Below are 21,683 nucleotides of genomic sequence, written 5' to 3' on the forward strand. Positions count from 1 at the left end.
AATTGTTGTGAACCTCTGAACTTGGGTGCTGGAAACAATCGCAGGTTCTCTGCAAGAGCAGTACGTTTATGTTCTCTTAACTACTGAGCCATCTCTCCAGCCCTAACTCAACATTCGCACAGTCATTTACCTATTAAACAAATATAAATGCGCTTGATGTAGGCTGTGTCTTTGGTGCCACAGTTGGAACACAGTGACAATTTCCCTGATTTCATGCCGCTTGTAGTCTAGCTGGAGGACAGCTCTTAGCAAATGAACAGGCAGGGGACAGTTCATGCTGATGAAGACTCCCACAAATGACAGTGCTGTTCACAGTTGTAGCAGCTGACACCAGTCATCTCTCTGTAGCCCAAAGGGGATGCACTTCAGCCATATGCACTGCAGTCTCACCAAGGGCCATATCAGGATGTGCTGCTCCTGAGAGAAACATGCAAAAGGAGCTAAAGGATGACCTTGCTTGTGACAATGGCTATTAAGGGAGAGAGCTGGCCCACCCTGTCTGTCTCTGCTGCCTCCCCTGGCCTGCCGCCTCCCTCTGGCCCAACACATGCTTTGCCCAGGGCTCTCCACATCAGACTATGCTTTGTACCCTCTTAGCATGTCCCCTCACACAGAGCATCTCACCATCACTACTGCTGCTTCCTGATCGTCATGTCCATCCTTCCCCAGGGGCCATTGTCACCCTTGTTTGGATCCTTCATGAGCTGATCTCCGCTGTCCCAATGCAGCATCCTAAATGGGCTGTGGGAAGGATTTCAGTTGTCTTTTGTCCTTATCCAGTTGATTCTAGACCATAAGAAGTAAAACTCAAAGGGAAGAAGAGTTGGCAGCCTGGATCATGAGCCTAAAGGCAGCCAGTCCCTGCCACTGCCTAAGTAATGAAGTTCTTTGTTCTCCACACCCTAGCCTAACAGGTGGAGACAGAAAACACATTTCTTGCTATTTTTCCTAAAAAGCCTAACTGTGCCACTGTAACAAGCCATTGAGAACTAACAGCTCATCATGTCACCCCGACACGTCACCTTTACATGTAGAACTCCAAAGCAAATGCTTAGTATTAAAATGTCACTTGACATTTTCAAGCAGTTCTGCTAATGCTGAGGAGTGCAATTGTCTATTAGAAACCCGCAAACAAAACCTCCCAAACCTGAGCCCCACTGTTGGGAAAGTCTAGGTAGTTATAGCTTTGGCCTAAATTCAACGTTCCAAAATCCATAGAATAATAAACAAAGACAAAGGATTCACGTTTTCAGAAGAAAGGCTATTTTCTGAACAGAAGCCATGCAAGTATGTAACCAGTGAGGCCGCAGCTCAAGCTAATTTTTCATAAATGGGATAACTTCTTGGGGGGGGGTGTCATTTCTTAAACGTTGAGACATCTTTATGTTCTAAACTGCTAGATGTAAAAATACAGCTTAAAAAATTTCCACAATCCTGACATATGAAAAACTTGGAGTAATCAAAATGCGGATGTGTTCAGTCATTCCTCAGATCATGAGAAAAAATTTTGAAAAGCTAATGCCTAACTATCCTGGTATCTCATGATGTCCCCTCTGAGACATAAATTACATCATGTATATTACTCAGTAGACACATTCTGAATGAGCAGCATCCCAAGAGCTTGGGATAAAACTGCATGGAACAGATAAGATCTCAGGGCAAAGTACAAGAACTTCATAAAGCCAGTATCCCACTGCAAAGATGAGTGATGAGACCAACACAGGAATTAGGAATTCTCAGTGATATGGTAAAACTAAAATGGATGGAACATTACAAGAATCTGTCAGGAGAGAACAGCGAGGGTGATGCAGAGGAGTTGGTACTCTGCCAACGTTGAATGGCCAGGGTGTGCCACCACCCTGAAGACTAGAGAGACCATCACAAGGATGTTCAACACTGAATCTCACAAGCACTTTTGACAACCTTTGTGTTAAAGGCTTTAGGTTACAACCTATGAACAGAAATATGAAGATCAGTATTATTCCATTTATATATACTTGAACCTGGTCTCAATTTGATAGACAAGTAATGAGTAAATAGCACAGTCCATGGAGGAATTGTATATGTGTCTATTGGCTTTCTAAGCACCTTCTTTCAGACTGGGTGGAAAGAACGGTGTAATGGTGGCACCCCACCAGCCCCAGTCTTCCACATTCCAGCCTTCCTGCTCCGACTTAGGGGCATCATTCCTCCTTGTTTCCAAACTGTGAAAATTCTGTATTTAAGTCACGCCTCAGCCTGGAAACAATAAACAAGCAGTACCCATCAAATGCAGCCCTGCCCGGCACAAACTTTTTCCTGAAGCTAGAAAGGTTACATGCTATCACTGGGAAACATCTGCAGATACGCCTGTCTCCGCTCAGCCGTGTGCCAGTGTCTGCCTTCTGTATGAACCACTCTTCTGTCCTGCTGATTGTGGCCAGGGGACAGAGAGGTAAGATGAGATAAAGTGTGCATAGTCACATTAAAGAGGGCGAGGGAGTTACCTGAGAGTCAGCCTTCAGCCCCTGCAGCTTCGGGCTGACAGCTGTATCAAACGTAGAAATTCACACAATTACCTCTGTTTGTGAATTCACCAAGTTGCTGGCCCAGTGAGCCATACTTCGCCATCAAACCCGCAGAATGTCATTGATCTGAGGGAAAGTTTGAAATGGATTCTGACTCCATCTTCCAAGCTTGTGAACGGCCTCTTTAGCGCCCACCTGGAGCTTGTCATATAATTTTTAATTGTGTTAAAGATTTCAAGGTCAGACGGTTTGAATCCAGTTTCTTTCAGGTTAGAGAGAGGCTGATTCTCGGCTTCACTGGGGGATCTTTTGAGATAGAGCTCCAAGATCAAAGCTAGTAATAGAAGAGCTTAATATTTGGATTAATCGTGTTCTCTGTCTAGTGAGCTTTCATCAGCTCAGTGGAATGTAGAACTCCCTATATTTAGCATATCATGAATTATTCATAATTATCACTTAACCAATAAGACTCTAAAAATGTTATTAATTCCAGACTATGATTCTTTTGCTTTTAATAGTTTTTATCATTCAGTGTACATGAGTTGATATTATTTTGCTATAGTATGCAATCCAAAAGGCTTCCTGTATTTCCCAGATTGTATGTAATTTTTCCGTCTATTCTAGACCATAATGGAAAAAACACTAATTTTGTATGAGCTCCAAAGCATGAGAACTTTTCTTATTATTTTCTTTTCTTCTTTTTTTTTTTTAATGCTTCAAGATGTCAAGGCAAATCAGTAGTCTTTGATATTTGCATAAAATTTGACTGGTGTGGAATTCTTGACTGGGCACAAGACTAATAGTTATAACAATTCAAACTCATTTACTCTATGGAATAATTGGTTCTTATGACAGGAGGTCAGAAAACTACAAAATAGAATGGAAAAAAACTGGGCACAAAGGCCCAGAACCTTGGCCTCAGAACCTGCTTTTCCAATGGCAAATTTTAGAGCTTTGGAATGCTAACTTGTCTTTTGTGGGAGTTCATGCAATTTTACTCTATAAAATAAAGCTATATCAGAGTGGTAGTTTGTTGTTTTTTTTTTTTAAATATCCATTGGTCAAGAACACAATTATCAATGTCAGACATGTCTTAGTAATTTTTTCACAATGGCTGTATAATGTGTGCTCTGAATTTGCAATGAGGTAACAGGCAGCCACATAACCAGCACAGAGGCACAGTGTGTCAGTTGCAGAGGCTGCATTTGAACCTGGGTGCAGATGGCTCCAAGCCTCTTTTCTCTGCTAGTAGCCCTTTGCATGTGATATTCTGTATTCACCTCCTGTGCATATGATCCTGGTTTGATGCTGCACCACTTTATAAAAATTCTTGTAATCCACACATACATTCCAGAATAAGCAGGGGAAATCAATTCAAGCTTGGAACATAGGCACATTAGTGCCCTAAGAAATAGGAGGAGGGTTGGATATGATCAAAACGCATTATATGAAATTCTCAAAGAATTAATAATTCTTTTAAAAAGAAAGAAATCCCTTTGAATGTAGCCTCTTAAATATTATGTAATGTCTCACCTATCTACTAGAATAATAGCTATTCATATTATAGACAGAAAATTAATGACCCTGTTTTTTTTTTTTTTTTAAGAAAAGAATGGACAGAGTATAGCTCCAAGGTTTCTAAAACCCTTTTCTGTGACCCTTTCAGCTTGGATGCTGTGGGATCTCTTCATTTCAGAACTGACACTGTTTATGTGTATTACAGAACCATGCCGATTGTCACGGGTGCTTAGTAGAATTGCTGTGATGATTGAGAACTGAATGGTAGGTAAGCAGTTAAACAAGATGTAGACAGTCTACCACAGAAAGCCTAGTGCTCCTATAGCCAAGCAGGACTTAAAGGTACTAATCATCTTCCTTTCAAAGACCACTTCTGATACTGTGGTTCTCTTGACCTCTAAGTGGTCTTGTTACTTTCTCCAGCAACTAGCCTCTCTCAACATATGGTCCTGGCTGAGACCAAAGTCATCTGGACTCCAGCAGCCTCAGCGGTCTTTATCTTGCCTGAGTTGGATGTTCTCTAGGATGAAAGATGTCTGGGACCTTGAAGCAATTTTCAGATGACCCAAGGAATCCCTGTAGAGAACAAGCCTGTGGGGCTCCAGACCTTAGTGAAGACTCATTCCCATATCCTTCATCTCTAACAAAGCCCAGTGTAGGGCCAAGAGCAGGCATTAAATCACTGCTCAGCACGATAATCTCTCCACCTTGTCAGACATTAGTCCTGATCCCAAATTCTTCTTCAGCAATGTCCACACTTAAAATTAAAGTAAAAACTGTGGGTGGTATTTGTTAAAAGCACAGCTTCAATCATATTACAGTACATGTCCATCTGCCTGAAATGGAGTGTTTCATATGCAATGAAACTGTACTTACTGTTCTTGATGACTTATTAGGATGAGTTCATAAAACAAGAGCTTTCATGGGAGAAAAGGGCATGGCTATGTTACTATCAATTACTTTTGCTAAAGGAAAATATGAAGTGTATGAATTAAGATGACAAATTCATAGGAATGCAGAGGACATGGCTAAATACAATACAGAACTTTCTCAAAAGACCTAGCAACTGAATTCTAGCACCCAACACCCATGACGAGGGCTAGATAAGTTTTCCTGGAAAGCACGTGCTTTTGGACTAAACAACCGTATGTTTAGTACTAACTGTGATTCTGAGAAAATCATGTAATGTCTCTATGCTTCCATTAATCGTGTCTTAAATAAGATTAGTAACAGGTGTGTCCCCAGACTGGGGTCCTGTAGAAGGGATTTGTTGGGTAAGTTGATGGAATGCAGATTGGAGAGTTATGGTGAAGGGGACCAGAGTCAGAACAAGGAAGGCAAAGGAGCTGAGCAAGAACAGGCATACCATCCCTGCATGAAAACACAAGGTAGCCACCCAAATGACCCAGCCTTCCCTCAATAGCAAGGAGTGCTTTTCCAGTGATGCACTTCTCAGGAAAATGTCTTAACTACAGAGAAACACAATTAAAGTTAACAAGGTGAACATGATTGTCTATCTGCTTCTTTCTTATTTGTCTTACCTGCTAGGGTTCACTTCCTGAGCAATAGTAAATCAGCAGGTACCAAAAATAAGAGTAAATCTATAGAGGAAGAAAGAAGAAAATGGAAATACTTTATTCAATAATCTACTGTTTGGTTCCCATCAATAAAGACCAGTGTCGCCGGGCGGTGGTGGCGCACGCCTTTAATCCCAGCACTTGGGAGGCAGAGGCAGGAGGATCTCTGTGAGTTTGAGGCCAGCCTGGTCTCCAAAGTGAGTTCCAGGAAAGGCGCAAAGCTACACAGAGAAACCCTGTCTCAAAAAAAAAAAAAATAAGACCAGTGTTAGCCTGAATTTCATGTCACAGTCCCCTATTCCGAGTAATAATTGACCAACTCCTTGGAGATCTGTTTCTGGATGGCCGTTCCAAACCAATAATTACAGTATATGGCTAAGAGAATTGGATTTATATTAAAAAGAAATGATGCCTTATTGGAAAATGAGACAAAAATAGAAATACTCACAAGCACGTTAGAAGGCCCAGGTCACTTCACGTTCTTTTGCTGCTGTAGTACTGTATCTCCATGACTGCATGCTCAGCACACAGGCATCCATCAGCACAGTCACGTGGGTTGCTCAGGTATTTCCTGAAATGAACAGTTGGAGATCACTCAGTGCTCCTTTTGTTATTCTCATGTTTTCTATCCATCAACCCTTACATATACACACACTATTCCCCATTTTTATTTTCTTTCTTTTTTTAAATATTTTTGTTTTATAATTAACTTAATTTCACATATCAGCCCTGGATTTCTCCTGTCCTCCCTCCTCCTACCCCCCGCCCTCCCCCGCAATCCACCCCCCATTTCCACTTCCTCCAAGGCAGGGTCTCCCTGGGGAGTCAGTCCAGCTTGGTAGACTCAGCCTAGGCAGGTCTGGTCCCCTCCTGCCTACACCAAGGCTGAGCAAAGTGTCCTAGCATAGGCCCCAGGCTCCTTGAATCATATCAAAACCAGTTATCCAAAACAGGTAACTCGGCAACTCTGTGCTGGGCCCCAAAAGAATTCTTATTTGAAGCATGCTGCAGAAAAGGGCACAGTGGCTACTGAGACCTGGCTGTGCAATCAGAATGGTCGGATGCTGTATTTTTTTTTGTCTGTTTGTGACAAATTTTTAAGAAAGAAATCTTCATATTTATTTCATTTCTGTGTATTCAGCTAACTTTGAGATCTTTAGAATGTGCTTTAAATGCCTCACAAGTACCTTGTCAGTGTGGCCGTCTTAGGCAGTTTGAGGACTGCTGAGTTCAAAGGGAATGTGAGCTGGGCAGACATATACTTCAAAACCGTATACAAGTACCGGGATTGGTCTGTCTCTGTTTGGGGTTTCGTTTTTGTAACTAGTATTATATGCCTTATGTATATCTACAGGTCTTGCCGTGCAATCTTTTTTTCCTTCCTAGTAAATAACTACTGCTAATGTGGTAGTAAGTCCAGTACCACTGTTGGCGATAATGATGTCTTAGTGTTCCCAGAAGGAAAGAAAACAGCTCAGAGAGGTAAACTGCTGGCTAACAGCAACCGTGGTACTTTAGGTCCATCCTAACTTTTTTGTTTTGCAGGAAGAACCTGAACAAAGAAAAATCAGCCCCTTCCCTTCATCTCATAGATGTTAGCTACTAGATATATGGTCCACACTCATCACCAAACCCAGGTTCTCCTGGATGTCTAGAGTCTTCTCTTGTGCTTATATTAAGAAACATAAATCCAAGCAAGAGAAGGCAAGAGCATGCCCAAGGAAATTCCACCTTCTCACATTGGAAGCCTGGGATACATATGGCAGCACCCTTTCCTGTCACCCCGAAAACAGAAGAAACCCAGGCCAGAACATAAGGATTATGGCAGGTTATGAATTTCATAGCTGTGTACACTCCATAAGCAACAAGATATAGGAGGTGACAGGAAGCATGATTTGTGAATTCATCACAGACCTATTTGAAGGCTAGTTCTTAGAACTGATATAAAACAATATTACTGAAAACATACATACAAGTAACATTGTACAGACTTACTGAGTTATATTTGTGAATATATGTGTATACCTATATACATATATGCAAAATTGGTGAAAAAGAAGACTTGAATTTGAAAGAGAACAAAGAAAGGTATATGGAAAGGTTTGAAGGGAGGAAAAAGAAGAGAGAAATGTTGTAATTGTATTATCTCAAAATTTCAAGATGTAAACATTTTAACAAGTGTTCAGTATATTTTGGACACCCCCATAAGATGTTCATATACAGTGTGAGATAGATCTAGCTCATTCTCATCATCTGAATGTTCCACACCCAAATCTTCTTGATGTGGGTCTCTAGGACTCTATATGCTACATATATTAGGACTCTATATGCTACATATACCCAGGTTCTCCTTAGGATACTCACATTAGGATACTCATGAGCTTATAAAGCCATCCACCTTCCCACAGGCTTCCTCTGTCAGCATACTATTCTACCATTGCTCAGGGGATGTGCTAATCAATCACTAAGTGCAGGTGGAATGGGGACACACAGCAAAGGAATTATAAAAGGGACTGGTCTTCACACTGAGGAGTCAAAGGAGGCCAAGGCATGAAGAGTTACTGAAAGATCAAAGACTTTATGATTGTGCTACAAGTACCAGTCATGGAAAATGGATTTTCATAGTATAATCAGGAACTTATGTAAGAAACCTTCATGGCTGATTTATTCTTTATCCTGATAGTGAGCACACACTCATAATTATGATCTGTATGGCACTCAGCATTGGGTAAACTCAGTTACAGACTTCTAAGTTCCAGAAAAAGAATCACATTTAAACATTTTTAGTACTTATTAAAAATAATTTCATTCCCATTTAAAAGAGACTCACTTATAAATGACATTTTCCCCAACCTGAATTATCCTCAGATAATAAGGCCCTTCCGTATTCTTAGTTTTATTTTACAGGACAGGAAATTCGTGCTCTGAGGACTCAAATTACTTTCATACAGTCACATCATTTTCTAGCTGTTAATTTGAAAGAACTGTTTCCAACTATGGATGACTGGAGCCAAGCCCAGGCCTCTTTCCACTGTTCCTTGGCTGTTTTTAAAATCTTCCTTCCTCCATCCCCATTATGATTTTTTTATTTCCTGTAGTTTGACCATATCTTCCACACTTTGCCTCCCTGCAAAAAAATTCATAATCACAAACCAGATTGTCTAGACTTCTTTTGCTTGTGGCCTCTGATAGAATAGTCATTGATAAGAGATACTTGCTAGGCTGAGGGTTCCATCCAGTCTGAAATGGATCCTGAGAGCCCTGGATCACTGTTATGAAAGGATCAAGCCCACATCATGGTATCATCTGCATTTCATTCTGCTCCTTTTTTAATTTGAAAGTTCAGAATTGGTGAGTCTTTAATCATAGGGATACATTGGCTATTTGATATAAACAAAATATCCTTGACTTGAAAAGGTGACATAAATGGAATCTGTAAGCACTCCAAGTCCATTCACACTTTCATGTCTTCGCTGGAAGTATTCATGTTGAACCTTAAACAACCTTGAATAACAAGGAGTTTTAAATAAAGATTTACTGTATGCTTCTTGCTAGTGACAGACACATTTGAAGATCTTATCTTTGTATCTCAAGAGCAAAAGATAGGGTAAGCCCTATGGATGTGCTCTCAATGACTGCTCTTAAAGGCTTCATTGTTTGAACAATAACATCATCATTGTTTATAATAATTTTACTAATTCTTTGAGAATTTCATACAATGTGTTTTGTCATTCTCACCCCTTCATCCCCATAATGCCTCCCAACCACCTCTACCTCCTCATCACATCTTCACCATAATGCCTGCCAACCCACCTCTACCTCCTCATCACATCTTCGCCATACCTACCAATCCACTCCCACCTCCTAACCCCTCCCAATTTCATATCCTTTTATTTTACTTTAAAACTCACAAGAACAACTGGGCTGCATGGTGAGGCTATCAGTGGGACATGGTTCCCTACCAGGCAACAGACCCTTAAAGGAAACTAACTCTCCCTCCCCTAGAAGCCATCTGTAAGACAATTTGCTAAATAGTCTTACCAATAAAAAAAAAAAACCCAGAGCCAGATATTGGGGTGAAAACTGAGATCAGAAAAGCAAAAAAAAAAAAAAAAAAAAAAAAAAAAAAAAAAAAAAGCCAGCCATGTTCTTACCACTAGGAAATCCTCAGCCAAGAGAAAGCTGCTTCCTGTATACTCACGCCTATATACGTTAGTGTGCTCTGCCATCCTACGTCCTTTCTCCACCCAGCTTCATCACTTCCTCTTTCTGCCCAGTTCTATCACTTCCTGTCTGTGCAGACCTCCAAACCTCTATGGTTAACTAGTGCTGGGAATAAAGGTGTGTGCCACCATGCCTGGCTCTGTTTCCACTGTGGCCTTGAACTCACAGAGACCCAGACAGATCCCTACTTCCCAAGTGACAGGATTAAAGGTATGTGCTACTAGTGCCTGACTTCTATGTTTAATATAGTGGCTGGCTTTTTCCTCTGATCCCCAGATAAGCTTTATTGGGGTGCACAAATAAAATATCACCACATTTCCCCTTTTTTGTCTAAAATAAAAAAAGTTATAACTAATATAAAAAATATAAAAAAACTATATACAATAACTATATACAATATATACAGGCACTAAATATATCAACAATGTCTAGTACATTTGTAATTGAAAAATTCAGTGAAAATATTCTATTATCTATCCTATTTTGCTGAGTCCAAAATGTACCTAATTCACTTTCTATCATAACTTGTATTACCAACCAAAAACAATCTTTTGATGTCTTTCAAACTTATATACTTTACACCTCTTTAGTGAGTTTCTTTTCTGAATTTTTTAATAAGGAAAACTTTAACTATCTAAACTTCAACTCCCTCAAAGACCCAAGAAGGAAATAAATAATGTTACCTAGTTAAACAGGAAGTGCAAACAAACAACTTCCAAAAAAATGTGAGTTATGATAGAAACAACTGACTGCCTAGACAGTCACCTGAGGTTTCTCTACAACATTGGGGCACCCAACTTTGGCCTACAGGATTAGCATATCTGACAGACTCATCTGTGAAGCAGGATTTTCTAAAGGGCCTTCCTACCTTGTCTTGGTAAGAATCAGCAGTTTTTTCTTTTGTGTCCTTCTTGTCCATTTTAGACAGCACACTGTCAGCAGTTGAGGCAAGAGCACCTTCTTGCCCAGTAGCTAACTTTTGCAACAATGAAAGTAAACTCCATATGGAGTTTCTTCAATGCCTATTATTTTCTTTTAAGTATATTGGTGCTGCCAGGAGCAGACATTTCTCATTGTCATAAAAAAAGAAAAAAAAATCTGTTATTAAAACATCTTAAATACCATATCCTGTAGATCTCTGATGTGTTTGAAGATGACCTGTCTATCTAAAGTATATTGCTGCTTGACCTTGAAAACATACCTAATATGACTACAGGTTCAATTGTAATGACTAACTACTAACCTGCATTTCTTTATTATCCTAAATAGTTGGTAATAACTTTCAAGGACTAGAAAACTGCATTAGATTGTTAAATGAACTGTATAGGCACAATGCCTTGAACAAGATTAGCAACATATGTACAATATTTTCTAACAAAATCAATCTCAAATTTGTATCAATATACATAATTTGTATACAATTTACAAAAATCCAGGCCAATGTAAAATATTTAAAACTAGTAGTTGCCTTTTAAAAGTAGATCCAATAATTTGTTTATCATATTTTTTATTCATCATATCCGTGTTCTCTTTTTTCAGAGTGGATTCAATAATCTACCCTTTATTCTATTATTTCTATATCATTTTTTTCAGAGTAGATTCAATAATCTACCTCTTATCTATATCCTCATTTTATCTTCCAAACAAGAACCCTGAATCTAATTTCCTCTGTTATTCTAGATTTTTGAAAGTTGCTTAAATGCACTTCCTATTTACTTAGGTAATATTATATCCTTCTGGGGGTTTTGATATATTTAAAGACTAGATAATTATAATTATAGTTTTCCTTAGTCATGATAAAAGATGAAATAGATATGAAACTTTACACTCACAATATAGGATTGATAGAATATTTCCTTTAATTTTGCCAAATACAAATAGACTAGATATTATAACTGTAATTCTTGCTTGGTAACTATTTGTTATATATAATCTTACTATATTAAAGTTAAAACCATCCTTTTTGATTAAATAGAAAAGGGGAAGTGCTGTGGGATATCTTTCTGTATGCTGTGAATATATGTTGTTCCCATTGGTTAATAAATAAACTGCTTTGGCCTATGGCAAGGCAGCTTAGAGGCAGGCAGGAAATCCAAGGAGAGAGACAGGAAAGAGAAAGGTGGAATCTAGGAAGACACCAGCCGCCACCAGGAGAAGCAAGATGTGAAAGTACTGGTAAGCCATGGCCATGTGGCAAAATATAGATTAATAGAAATGGGTTAAGTTATAAGAGCTAGCTAGCAAGAAGCCTGCCATAGGCCAAACAGTTGATAATTAATATTAAGACTCTAAATGATTATTAAGAGATCTTGGGGCTGGAGGCGAGGGATTGGTACTGAAGGAACTCAGGACTGGAGAAACTTTCTGGCTGCAGCCATCTAGAGCTCCGTAGTTTGGGGGTGCTCAGGAGCCCCTTCCCCTCCCTGCTAGGATGTTGATTGGCTTATTCTTGTACAGGCCACCTCTGCTGTTCTGAGTTAATGAACACAGAGGTCACATCATGTCCAGGAGACATTGTTTTGCTCTGATGCTCCTTAACCTCTGGCTGTTGTGATCTTCTTAACCCTTTTCTTTAATATCTGTGAACCACATGGAAGGGTGTGATATAGATGTCTCATTTGTGGCTGAACATTCCACCCACTTTTATTCCATGCATTTGGATCAGTTGGGAGTTTCAGCATTAACCATTATCTATGTGACATGTTCACCAATGAGGCATGAGGGACACACTAGTCTATAGGTAAGGAGATATGAATTTACTATGTCCACTTAGCAGAATAATCTGGGCCTGAGAGCTCCCCAATGATGAGTTCTTGGCAAGAATTCCAGTGTGAGGTCTATGTTTTCCTCCTGTGGAGTGGACCTGCAACCCAATCAGAAAGTGGTTGGGAACACCCTGTAACATTCATGTCACCGTTGTACGCCAGGGAACATCCTGCCATGCAGGTCATCATTATAGTTCATAGTGCTCTGGGTTGAGTAAGACTGTTGGTGACGTTTTTTTCCTACCTCCCCCTGCAAACTCTTGGTACTACGAAAACTAACCACAAGGAGGAAACTTCCTCATCAGTCCCAGTTCAATTTCTCTGTGTCCTATAACCAGCACATGCAGTATCTTCAGCATTGGGACCTTTCCATCAGGCTCCGGTAGACAACTAAGAAAAGTCTGTATGATTTGCAGTTCTCTGGGACTTTCTTTTCTTTCTTTCTTTTTTGGTTTTTTGAGACAGGGTTTCTCCTTATAGTTTTTGGTGCCTGTTTTGGATCTCACTCTGCAGATCAGGCTGGCCTTGAACTCATAGAGATCTGCCTGGCTCTGTCTCCCGAGTGCTGGGATTAAAGGCATGAGCCACCTCCATTCAGCCTCTGGGACATTCTTAACCAATAACTCAATAGAAGGGATTCCACATCTGTCACTGGACATTTTATTTGGCAACCTAGGGTTCTGGGAGGAACATTATCCCCAGTGTAAGTTAATGCCAATTAAACACTTTTATATGAATATAAATACATTGTGCATGTGTGTGTGTGTGTGTGTGTGTGTGTGTGAGAGAGAGAGAGAGAGAGAGAGAGAGAGAGAGAGAGAGAGAGAGAGAGAGAGAAAGAGAGAGAGAGAGAGAGAGAGAGAGAAGCTAAGTACTGAGTTTCCGTATATCTTTTTCGACATCCTTTGTGTTAGTTATTCCCTAACTCTTCCTCTGCCGTACTCCCCCATCTAAAGTTTCCTCCCTGTTATTTCTCCCTTTCCATTCACATCACCTGTAACATCATAACTTTTTCTTTTGAACTTATTAGATCTCCTCCACTTACATCTACAACAGAAAATATCTGTCACTTGAATGGAAGTAAATAAAATGATTCTAAAGTACTGGCCATCAACACACCATCAAGTTGAGAACAAACTCAGTTATTTGGTCATAATAAAATGCAGTCTTTTTGTCATTACATTGTAAATATAATTACAAAACCAAAAAATAATATAGCAATGATGTATTAGGTAATATGTACTTTGGCCAATAAAATAGACAGAAAATTTAAACTTGAGGAGTTGTTGATCAAAAATTCATATGAAATCTTGAGCAAAATACATTCATAGGCTATAGACAGCATTTTATGAATGATAATATATTGAACTATAATTTGATTTTAATGGTTCTCAGAAAATATAATTTGATTTTAACGGTTCTCGGAAATGTCCAAATGCATACTCAGGAGCTCTGTACTCAAGATGCACCATGATTCAGCAACCCCATATTGTCACAAATAAATTCCATTGTCAGAAGTTCCTTTGATGTCTCCCATGAACATCCTCTATAGGTAGCTCTCCTAACTTCTTGCAGTTTTAACCCAACAGCATGGTTGAAGCATCCTAGGTATGACTCTCATTCCCCACATGACTAGTGTTTAACTTTAGATAACAGGCCTAAGTGCTTTGGGATTTATTTTCTTGCCTGTAATACAGACAAATAATAGACCTTTCTCCAGGATTGCTCTATTATATGAGCCAGTACATATAAGTTGTTTAGAATATTGTCAAGCACATGGTACCACTTCAATAAGTGCTTTGATGGTATATTATCTATCATACATTTTAGATGATTTAATGTAATGTAGATATTTTATAAAAATATGAAATAAACACATAACCAGTTAGGGGATTTTCAGAGACACTGTCTTTTTGTGAGAACACGAGGTTTCACACATGCTAGGAAGGTGCTCTACCACTGAGCTATACTTCCACCCCCCTCAATTAATACTCTCTTCAATTAGTACTTAATGTACAGCGAGTATAATGTTAGCAGCAGGACTCACCCACCAAAGAATTTAGATTCTCAGGAGCTTTCTGTTTTTGTTTTGTTTTTTTCAAGTTTCTCCAAAGAGAGAGTACTTGATCACTAAAGTCTGTGGTAGTATTCTGAATGGCAACAAGAGACCTGGCCCTATGGAAGTATGTTACCTTAGGCTTAAGTAAATGCTATGAAAACATCATTCTATCTCTCTTTGTTTATACATGTAGAGTCTTTCACATCTACAAAAAGAATCCAGAATGTTCTCTAGATCTTCTCTTCCTCACCACTGTTCTAGCCTCGTGGCCACTGTCAGGTCCTCAGATTAGCTTCATACCCTGCAATTTGAGACGTCTCTTGCCACACTGTACACAGCACTCTCCTCATACCACAACTGCTCAGAGATCTTGTTTCAAGTTCAACTTTTCAAGAAAATTGTCTCTGAGCCTTTCTAGCATGGGGCATGGGAGGTGGGTATGCTTCAATGCATACTCCCAGAAAGCTCTGCCTTTCTTTAACATGTGCAAAATACATGAACATAGTTCACTTTGTAACAAAGAAATTACATCATATGCATAAATAAGATAAATTACATAACAATAATTAAATGAAATGTGTCTCATACTCATCAATAAGAAAAACCAGCAATGAGGGGGCCATGAAAAGAGAAGGTGAGTCAACAGAATGCCTTGGGTGATTCCATCCACTGTCCCATTGAGCTTATCTTGGAAGTGCTACTGGGAGGTGAAGAGACACTGTCGTTTTCTCTGCCACTCATTAACCCACCCTTTTACTTCACTGTGGCATGGAGTGCCTCTTTGAATATATGGTTTTTGAGTGCCATTGGTTCCTCTACACAAGCCAACCTATAATGTTTTCCTTGTGCTCAGTAAAGGAAGAAATGGGCCCAGAGTCTCTAGAAAAACTGGTCTTATTGAGTTAACTGGGGAAAATTCTAAGAAACTTGGGTGTGACCATCCTGTGGAATGTCTTAGAATAATGGCTTGTGTGGCATTTGCCTCGTTATTTCAGACCCTAATGGACAAAAACTCACAGCTTTCTCTATTTGTGTTTAATATTTGTACCCCCTGTTGGAGGCAGAAGATATATACATATATAATAATTTTATCACTATAACTAGTACATAGCAAGAAGCCTAGATCACAATAAAGCTTAATAAATATTTGATAAGGAAATTAGCATTATTGCAGTCACAAAATCAGCCTGTTTGACAGAGATACCAAGTTCAGACCTGAAGACTGATGTAGAAGATGGGGATAATTTCAGATCTTTTGAAATATCAATATTGAGATAGTTTACGCCTCTCTCAACATCTAAATTGAAATGGCAGAAACCAAAGAGTGCGAGGGGCAGGACAGTGTTCGTTGTCATAGAATGAAGACTGGCAACAATTCTTCCCTCCATTTCTGAGCCAAACTTTAACCAATAATTGGCACCTCTCTTATTTTTTTAGGTCGAATGAGCCGGACTCGATTTATCACTATGCCAACCCAAGGAGAAGGACGGCAATGCCCCACAGAGCTCATCCAGCAGAAACCCTGCCCAGTGGTACCCTGCTATAGCTGGGTCCTTGGCAACTGGTCTGCATGTAAATTGGAGGTAGGTCATGCAATGACACTTAGAGAATGCTTCTCAGTGTGTGCAAAGCACTTGTCTCATCCAATACAGTGATTGAATAAATTACACAGCGCCAGGTTCTGGGCACCTGTTATTTTTAACACAATGGAGAACATGGAAAAATGCAAGCAAGTAAGTTAGTTTCCCACAGAGTTATACTACTAAGAAAGTAAACAGCCATTCATTAGGCACTGATTATAACAAGCGGGTCACAGAACTGCAGATCTCTTTGTCAACCTCAAGAATTCTATGTTGTTGATTTTTTTTCCCTTTGCTTGCTGGGAATATCAAATCATTGTTTAATTAAGCAAAACCCTGACTCTGGAAATGCACGGCTTGCTTTGGATTGTGTTTCTTAAAAGTTAACTTTTAGCTTTGACAATGCCTTGCTTATGGGCAGAAGATGAAAAGTGGATGAAAGCTATATTCTAACTTTATTACATGAACCAAGGTTACTACCCTTTCCTTAATAATTACTTTTTTTATTGGGCTGAGATATAAATGCCTGGTGACATTATTGCGTGTCACGGACACTGAGCTTGTGTTTGATCAGTGAAGATCTTCCGCTGCTTGCTTTCGCTGGCTTCTGGCTTGAGAAAAGGTGCATTGATTTCCTTTATGTCTGCCTTTCAGTAGTTTCTCCTACAGTTCCTATTTGGAAGCATATTTTAATTAGGCAACAATAATTTTGATTACACATTAAGCAATCTTCAGAGTATTCTTATAAAGATGTTTGGTGCCCCTGTCAGGATGGCTGTGTTGAGCAGCTTTGTAATAGTGCAGAAAATTAAATGCCCATGTGTCTTTATAGGTCTCAGAGGAACAAAATTATGTGGCACATGTGTTCAGTACTCCTTTTTGTTGTTGTTGTTGTTTTGTGGAGATAAAGTAGACATGCTGATTGATGAATTCAGAAATAACCTAACAGCTCTAAGCAGTCAACCTTGTCTACTTGCCTAAAGATCTCTCTGAAGTCTTCGGAAATTTGAAGTGCTATCTGAAATGAGGAAAAAGGACAAAATAGTTCCCCTTTATAATTATGACACCTGTGACGTAGTAGACAGGGAGTTGAAGGAGCCGTTACATGATGGGGTAAGGGAGAGGAAAGTTAACAAACACAGAAGGTGAAGGGTGAGAAGGAGGGAGATGCTGAGGGATGGAGGATGGCTACGCTCCAGGTCTTTCGCAACATGCACTCCTCCTCTGCCTTTGCACCTCCCCTTTTCCTTCTCAGGTATCAGCAGCCTTTTCATCTTTGATAGACAAGTCCAGCAGCTTGTCTCACTGGATCATGTTGGGCAAATGCCCAATGAAATCTGTTACTGTCATGGCACTTCTGCCAGAACCATAGGGACAAAGATGGGCAGTGACCAGGGTCTGTGACTAGGTAGGTGGAGGTTGGTGGCTTTCCTCATGAAGCACTACTTTAGAGGTTGAAGGGACCCAGGGGACAGGAGTTGGATTTTCCTCAGGAAACAGCAAAACTGTGTCAGATTCTGGACAGAGTGAGTCCCACCCACCAGCACTTGATGTCCTCATCAGGACAGGAAGAGACTTACTCTACTCAAATCTCTCAAAAACAGTCCGTGGTTCATTTTTATGCTTGGGTACCTACCTACACAAGGGCAGTCAATGTTCCTGATGATGAGTTCGAAGTGGATTTGAAGCTGGTTAAAGACCCTGCAATCACAAACTCTTGGCTGCCACATTCCTCCACCTAGTGGATAAAGTCAGTCACTCAAAAGCAAGACGGCTCAAAAGAAAAGACACAAATAAAGCAGAAGCATGGAAAAAAAGAGCTGTGACGAAACCTGGGCTGGCTGTCGTGAGGCCCAGATGCATCTAGCTTTCCTGAAGTCTGATAATTCTTTGTGAAGCAAATATTTGGGATCTTTTCACTAAGTGTCATGTCTTAAAAGTACAGCTAAGCTTTTTGGCATTGCTGATGAAAACACATACAGGCCTTTCACACAAAGGAATACCAAGTCTTCCCAATGCTTCCCTGCTACTCCTGTCTGCTCATGCTCTAACCCATCAGGTGCCTGCTACTGATGGTGGCAGTAGCACGTCACTGGCTGCTTGACATCAGGAAGTGTCAGGCAATAATGACGGAGGCTTGCGAATGGCACTGTGGATGTGACAAGTTTGCCTCTAATGTTTTTAGAAAGACATTAACAGAAAAAAAAGATGTGTTTACCTTCATAAACCCTGCCAGCCCTACGCAAGTTCCTCAGCCACTCATGTCTATTCATGAAGAGTTGAGATTCTGGCGTCTAGCAACCACAATGTGGCTCACAGTTCTGGGAATTTGTACTTCTTTACCAATTATCTAGGCACTCCAAGCTTCATTTTCTTGCCTAGCTTATGAGAGTCTCAATAGATTGACTCTTGGGTGCCCTCCCCCTCACTTCCAATACCTTCAGAAGCTCTAGTCCTTCATAGAAAATGCTATAGTATTTGCATATAACCTACATTCTTCTTTGCCTTTATACGTTAGTATTTCTTGATTAATTATAGTGCTAATTACTAGGATGTAAATGGTATGCAAACATTCATTATATGACATAAAGAGTAATGACAAGGGGAAAAACCTATGCATGTTTAATCAAAGTATTTTTTTACAAAAATTTTAATCTTCAGTTGATCCAGTCTGAAGTTGGAGAACATTCACTCTTACAACTATTTTTTAGATGACTTACATGAAATGCTTAGCACAGAAGCTCACATAAATAAAGAGCTCAATGAATTGCATTTGCTTCTAAAAGTTTGATTGAAACTATAGTTCTGTTTATTAGTGTCATCTGTCTGTTCACATCTGGTGGAGGTGAAAATTCAGTGTAAATGAAACCTCACTCAGGATCAAGGCAGTGAGGGTGGATGAGGAAATGCTCCCTGTTTGCCAGCTTGCTGTAAGGACCTTGGGTCTGCCTTCTGACTGGAGTTCATAAATTCTGTATAAAAGCATGCCTGATTCATGAATGGATTTGTCAGTCTGATACTGATTTCTCTTCATGTGGGCACTGTCCTTAAAAGTATAACAGATTAAGGATGAATGTGGGCTGATCCCAGGATACACAATAGGAGCCTATCACTGTTTGTCTTGGTTTTTAAGATGATCCCCATTGCAGGCTCGTTTTCTGCACTGCTACCCAAGCTGCCTGATGGAATGTCAAAAGAGACTCTCATCGATTCATGCTGTCAGTTGAAGGTATCAGGACTTCCAAACCCCACATCCACTGGGGCATCTTTAGACTCATCTCCAAGTACACAAAGTCCTTATACTCATCAGCAAAAACTGCACCTAGAAAAATCAGCAAAGCCATCATCTGGATACTAAGTTATGAAGGAGCACTCCCCACCAGAAAGGAAATTCAGTTTGTTCTTGTTATTTTCCAGTTTAGGCAGTGAATTTTTATTAGCACATTTGTTTTAATTGTTATACTGTAGATTGATTTTAAACTTCTTTTTCCCAAAGATGCACTTAGGCCTAAAGTTATGGTACTCTTCATGACTAAATGATAGTCCTGGAGTGATCCACCCTCTGCTGTGGTGTACGGGGGCTCTTCATGACTCTTATGTTGAAGACTGGCTGCCAATGTAAGAGAAAAATGGCATCAGTAGGAGGGGTCTGGAAGGTTCCACCCTCATGATGGAAGGCCCAAGGCACCTGCCCTTTTGCCCCCAGGACATGTGGAAGTCCCATCTAGAAGAAGCCACCTATTGACACTTTAATATTGAACATCTCAGATTCCCTTGAGGAGTGCATGTCCATCACTTATAAATTACTCAATATAAGGTATTTTATTATAGTAGCATGAACAAACTGAGAAACTATCCTAAATAAACCAACTATAATTTCTATTAATTTTTTTTCTAAGAAAGTGTGTGGTGTCTGGAGCACAAATCTTAAAGGGTTTTATAATAATAATAAAAAAAAAAACCACGGAAACCAGATATTGAGGTGAACACTGAAAGATCAGCAAAACAGAACAAGCCACAGCTAACCTCGCCTCACCAATTCCTCAGCTGATCTTATTTCCTCAAACTGGAAGCCTCTGTGTCCTCATCTGAATGGATCTCAGCTGAACTGCTGCTAAAAGTCTAAAAGCTTAACCAACTTAGTTCCTGGTCCTCACACCTTACATACCTTTCTGCTTCCTGCCATCACTTCCTGGGATTAAAGGCGTGTGTCACCATGGGTGTCCCATTTGTGTACTGCCTCAGGATCCTTATGTTTTAAACTTCTACAATCTGGGTTCACCCAAACTGAATGTTTCATTTTTTTGCCAGTTGATCTCCTTGCACTTTTTTTTTTTGCTCTTTTTTTTTTCCTTTGGTCTTATCTTGCATGACAGATACATTCCAAGATCTCTAGAGGAGGCACAAAATCAGATAATAAAGAATCTAATATTTAGCATCATTTTCTTATATAGCAATAGCTGTAATAAAGTTTATTTCTAAGCTGGACACACTGACATAATAGTAGCCTGTAATGAATTAGAACAAGTACTACAATATACACTCAAAAGATCCTGTGTGGGATAAGATAGGGTGGAAATATTCCATCGTGTGCTTCAGAATGGCATGCAGTTAAACACCTAAGTTGTTTGTTTCTAGAATTTCCCATTTGATGATTTTCAGGTCACAGTTAGTTGTAGCTGACTTGAAACCTCACTACTGAATTTCTTAGTCTTGCCTTGCCTTGCGTAGAGAGCTCCCAAGCTGGTGGTCTGTGCCATCTTACTTCTCTAGCAGCCCTCCACACGCTCCCTTGATGCCCAGAAGCTTGTACCGTTGTACTTGGCTAGCACCAGCTGGCTTGTGAGTAGACAGAACACCTACGCTATGCCCAGGGTCAATATCTTAACCGCCTTAACTGACACTTTTGTCCTTTTGCACTCCTGATTCTGCAAGACCTGCCTACAGCATTTCCAAGATCCAGATACAGTGCAGTATCTGTCCTCTGTAGACAGGAAGGACCAAGAAAGAGATAAAACCCAAGTTTCTAGTGTAGAGTTACCAGACTGTCATCTAATGAGGAGATAGTCTCTATCTAGCTATCTAATCTATCTATCCACCCATCCATTCATCCATCTATCTATCTATCTATCTATCTATCTATCTATCTATCTATCTATCTATCTATCTATCTATCTATCTATCTATCTGTCTGTCTCTACAGATGGACACAGAGTGGCCACAACAGCAAAGGGGAATAGAAAACTAGCTCTCTACTAGCTTTTGGACTTAGTTGACACAAATTCAACCTGGTTATGTAGGAAAATCGACACCTGAATGCATGCTGATCAGTGAGAATAGGATCAAAAGAGTTTCTGGCATTATAAATGCCTCCCCCACCCCTGCCCTCTGTCCTTTATGGGTGGTACCGAGGCATGGGATGGCACATCTAGAAGATATTATGAGCAACCAAG

At 39.9% G+C, this 21,683-nt stretch overlaps 1 protein-coding gene across 1 annotated transcript in view; it reads left to right on the top strand.

The window, feature by feature from the left end:
* Nucleotides 1–21,683, top strand: part of Thsd7b (thrombospondin type 1 domain containing 7B) — an 852,383-nt gene that overhangs the window by 809,986 nt on the left and 20,714 nt on the right. The window contains exon 21 of the mRNA XM_042258057.2: nt 16,088–16,233. Within this exon, the coding sequence (XP_042113991.2) occupies nt 16,088–16,233 (146 nt within the window). The remainder of the gene's footprint in view (nt 1–16,087; nt 16,234–21,683) is intronic.

Source organism: Peromyscus maniculatus, chromosome 11 (genome assembly GCF_049852395.1).
Source record: "Peromyscus maniculatus bairdii isolate BWxNUB_F1_BW_parent chromosome 11, HU_Pman_BW_mat_3.1, whole genome shotgun sequence".
Classification (NCBI taxonomy): domain Eukaryota; kingdom Metazoa; phylum Chordata; class Mammalia; order Rodentia; family Cricetidae; genus Peromyscus; species Peromyscus maniculatus.